The 4748-nt window shown below is 33.5% G+C and overlaps 1 protein-coding gene across 1 annotated transcript; it reads right to left on the bottom strand.

Annotated features, from left to right (window-relative positions):
- Positions 1–212: 212 nt before the first annotated feature.
- LOC124830031 (protein NRT1/ PTR FAMILY 2.13-like) lies at positions 213–4230 on the bottom strand. The gene is made up of 4 exons (XM_047303637.2): positions 3892–4230; positions 2994–3211; positions 1682–2259; positions 213–1237 (listed from the first exon to the last, which is right to left on the bottom strand). Exons 1-4 carry the CDS (start codon positions 4118–4120, stop codon positions 367–369), a joined length of 1896 nt encoding a protein of 631 aa, XP_047159593.2. The 5' UTR covers positions 4121–4230; the 3' UTR covers positions 213–366.
- Positions 4231–4748: the final 518 nt, after the last annotated feature.

Here is a 4748-nt window from a genome sequence, read left to right as displayed (position 1 = left end):
ATATTGAACACGGATGCAAGAGTAGAGTAATTAGAAAAGGATAGATTTATTTTGTGTTATACGTTTTTTACAAGGAGTTTGAGTTACATGACAATCAATGAGTATATGCACTCCGGTAATAATCCATGTTAATAGAAATTCTAACACATTTTGTCAAGAAGAAAAGTCAAATATACTTTTCTTATTATAAGGAGAAAAAGAAAATATAAATGTTAAGGAGAAAAACATATTTAAGTTTTATTTTGTAACGTAACTTCTGAAAGGAATATATATATAAAAGTCTTTCAATTTATTTGTGTGATGTCTTCCTATATACATACACACATTGATGCATATCTACATTAACTTTATTATCTTTCTTAAAACTTAGGGTTTGTGAGATCCAAGCTCCACTTGGTGAGTTTCATCATCGAAGTCCACACTTCCCTTGTACTGATATCTTCTAGCAACAAATATAAAAAAGAACAGGTTGAAGGTGGCTAACACTGCTATAAGATAGTAAAAGTAGTCTATTCTCCCAGCATTTATATCATTTGTCAACCAATCTGGGTGGCTAGATTTTCTTGTACTGTGATGAACCACATTCACTATTATGGTGCTCACATAGTTAGCAACAGCAAAAGAACAGGAAAACAAGGAATTGCCAATGCTTCTCATATGTTCAGGAAATTGTCTGTTGAAGAACTCAATTTGTCCTATTATATTGAATGCCTCACAGAGCCCCATAAGGATCAAGTGTGGAGCCAGCCAAAAGACTGACATGGGAGCAATTCCAAGTGGTGTTGGATTTGAATTTGCTGAATCCCTTCTCAGTTTTTCAACCATGCCAGCCACAACCATGGAAAGAATAGAGAAAACCATGCCAATTCCAATTCTTAGGAGTAGAGTGATGCCCCCTTCATGGTTGGTAATTTTTCTGAGCTTTGGCACTAAGAATCTGTCATAGAATGGGAGCCACAAAGCTATGGTGATTAATGATATGACTGTCACTGAACCAGCTGGGACTTGGAAGTTGGGTCCCAGGTGTCTGTTCATTTTCATTGCTTGTGACACAGTAAATGTCCCTTGTTGTGCCATGGAAATGAGACTAAGGATCCCTGCTGCCCAAATTGGGATAATTCTGACTAAGCATTTCACCTCTTCTACTTTTTGGATGCTAACCAGCCTCCATCTATTCACTATGGTCCCATCTGTGTTTAACTCACCTTCCATTATTAAAGCAGCTTTGTTCAAGGCCCTAGCAAAATCCAAGTATCAACATAAGTTCACTATGTTAATTAGTATTTTAATGCTTGTTTACAGATTAATTAAAGTAGAAAAGGTAAATCATAAAATTTACTTTTAAATCTGTGCGGTATTGTTAATTTAGTCTTTGTACAAAAAAAAAATGTTTTTCTTAAATAGATATTAGTTTCTGTAAAGTATTAATAGATATTATTATATTATAAAGCGAATTGCTTTTTCGTGTAGAAGTTTGTTAAAATAATTGAGGTTTTGAAAGCAATTAGTAGACATCTTTCATGATATTCATGGCACATAACAACTATAATCATTGGGCAATGATATATATATATATACATGTATTAAAAACATAAGAGAAGTTCCTCCACCACATGTATAAAAGTTTTGCTAATGGAACTCAAATGAAGATTTTAGTCTTAATGACAGCAACGTTTCTGACCTGAATTGTTTGGTTAAAGGCAGCTTTGACACAACGGTGGTCCCAGTAAGTGGAGGATCATAGAAAAACCCTTCTTGCTTCTCCTCACTCATTGGAAACCTGAGTTTTCTCTTTCTATAAGCAGCCATTAGAACTTGAGCAACACCAGAAAAAACGCTTCCTTCAGGCTTCACACGTACATAAAGGTTTGTTCCCACAAAGAACATGATTATGGAGCAGAGCATGCAGAGAGTAGGTATCCCAAACCCGATTTTCCAGCTGATAGAGTCTTGGATGTAGACCACCACTGTCTGAGTGACCAGAAGGACCATGGTGAATGTGGTGTAGTACCAGTTGAAGAAGCTGTTGATCCCTTTCTTCCCTTCTTCAGTCGTTGGATCAAATTGGTCAACACCAAATGGGATGCTGCATGGTCTAACCCCAGAAGAACCTATGGTTAAACAGCATAGTCCCAAAATCAACACACCCATTTGAGAATTGCTTGCCCTAACACACTTCCCAGATGCCAGTTCCTCAGGGCTACAAGATGGAGGCTGCAACTGTGGTAACCATGATGTTAAAGTCACCACCACCATCCCCTGTTGCGAAACATTCCATTCAAATATATTATACCAAAAAAAATAAAATATAAAAACAAATAGAAGTGATTATGCATTATCATAAACTTTAAAAACTAGAATTATTAAATGCATGAAAATTTGTGTTCGTACAGTGCACCTGTCTGTATGATGCTTGCTTTGCACATTTTTCCTTATAATAAATAATACGAAAAATAGTCACCTTCAACATTTAATGCTAACTCAGGTAGGACATGTGGGTGTTTATGAAATTTGTCGTTCATATATGAAATTGATTATTGAATAAACTAGAATTGCATAATAGTTGTACGAAATGAATCAAATTTGAGAAAGGAAAACAACTAGTGAAATGGTAGCTCTGAGGGACTGTTAAAGATAGTTTTTATGACTTTAGAAAACAAGAAAACCACGTTTGATTGTCTCCCAAATTATTTAATTATTTTTTTTTCAATCATAACAATATTTGACTACATGTATTTATTTAAAAAAATATTTTGACACATATATTTTAACAACATTTTATATATTATGTGAAAATATTGTCCAAAAATTTATGTTAATATAATTGTTCTATTATTAGGTTGATTGAATGGCACATGCATAACTTCCTCTTATATCGAAACCTACAAAAAAAGGCGAGGTGAGTAAATGTGCAAGTTGTATTAAATTTAGACCTAAAAAGAAAAGTTGTATACAGTTTTGTTTTTTATTCTGAAAAATATGAGAGAGCTTACCAAAAGGGTACCAAATGATGCAAAAGCTATGGTCCGGAAACGACCAACATAGGCGTCAGAAATGAAGGCACCAACTAGTGGGGAAAAGTTTGTGATCCCAAACCATAAACTCAGAATGTTAGAAGCAGTAACTTGGTCCAAATGAAGTTCTCTTGTCAAATACACCATAAAGTTCGCAAATAAACCAAACACTGCCAACCTCTCAAAAGTTTCATTCCCTGCAACGTTAACCAAAATCCAACAAAAAACAATAATTGATTATCAGTATTTCACTGGGAAGAGTCTTTGTAGTTTAATGATTTTCTTAAGTTATTTTCTAATTTGAGCTTCAGTTCTATGTAAGAGTTTCACTCAAAGCCACTTCTCCTCTCTTAAACATAGGATAATGATAATTGCTTTATAAACTGCTAAATTTGTCTGTAATTATGGTAGTTTTAAAAAATTATTATCATAAGGAGAGAAAGTGATAACAAAATTATTACATTCTTAAATTTTCCAGATAAGAGAGTAAAAAGGAGACAGTTCATAATGTTTATGAATTAAAACAATTACAAGTATTAGTAAGAAAACAACTAATGTAAGAAATTATTAGACAAGAATCTTAAAAAAAAAGACAAATGAATTAGAATAGTGTTTTCTAAAATATAAGCTAGAAGAAGTATAAATTATTGAGTTGAATCTCTTAAGTGAAGTTTTGTACTAAGTTTTGGTTTTTTAAAATTGTGTGATTAAACTCAATTGGAATTGTGTAGTTTAGAACTCTCTACTATCTTTCTCTTGCTATCTGAGACAGACTGTAGTTGTATCTTAATTGAAAAGAGTGTGAATATATATGCATGAAGGAATGAAGTAGTGGAGAGAAAATCATATGTAGCAAGATAAAAAAAGAGAAGTAGACCTAAAATAAAAGTTATGGCCTTCCATCCTCCACGCTTCTTCTTGGGGTTGGTATGTGGTGATTCAGAAGCAGCTTTAGGAAGGTTTCTGAGGGTTGGCTCCATTTTTACAGATGGTGAAAAACATGAAGAAATGCATCTTCCAAGCGACCAAGAAGGAGTATTATCATGGTCATGAGTACCCAACATCTTTTCACTATTTCTCGCTTGTTTGGTTGTCTTGGCCGACATCGGCGCATACCAAAATGTTCTGTATTTGACTGTTATAACTAGGTTTTGGTGGATGAAATTGCTGAGGAACAAGACCCATATTTATATGCAAAAAACAAAGATATGTCTGAACGGTGCTGTGCGGGCAACATTGCATATGGTGCTGAATTTCTAATAAATATCTATACTCAGAAATACTCTTTTCCACTATAACTATTTATGATCTCATGCCCCCTCAATATTTATGATATTACATGTGTATATATAAATTTCATAACGAGAAACATTTTTCGAAAATTTAAACATAAGAAATAACTAACATTTCATAAATTTAAAAATTGAAATATTAAATTTATCAATTCAAAAGTACATATACCAGAAACGTAATTTTCTCTTATGATAATTGCGTAACGTGTTTGTCATCATGAGTGGTGGAGTGGGGTGAGGGGACCAAGTTCTTCCAATTTGTATCCCTCGTCACAAAGTTACACATTCAAATGTGATGAACCAATTTGCTTTAACAACCTTAGGTCATTCCAAATATTTACAAAAGAAAAAAGGCGCCAAGTCGTTAGCCTAAAAATCACTGAGAAAAAATGTTTTATTCAAAAAAATTTCAGCTTTTAACTTTGTAGAAGACCCGTGATTG

The sequence above is a fragment of the Vigna umbellata genome, chromosome 1 (genome assembly GCF_029865625.1).
Source record: "Vigna umbellata cultivar VRB3 chromosome 1, Vumbellata_1.0, whole genome shotgun sequence".
NCBI classification, from domain to species: Eukaryota; Viridiplantae; Streptophyta; class Magnoliopsida; order Fabales; family Fabaceae; genus Vigna; species Vigna umbellata.
The sequence above is the reverse complement of the archived record's forward strand: the minus strand, read 5'-3'. Positions and strand labels throughout refer to the sequence as shown.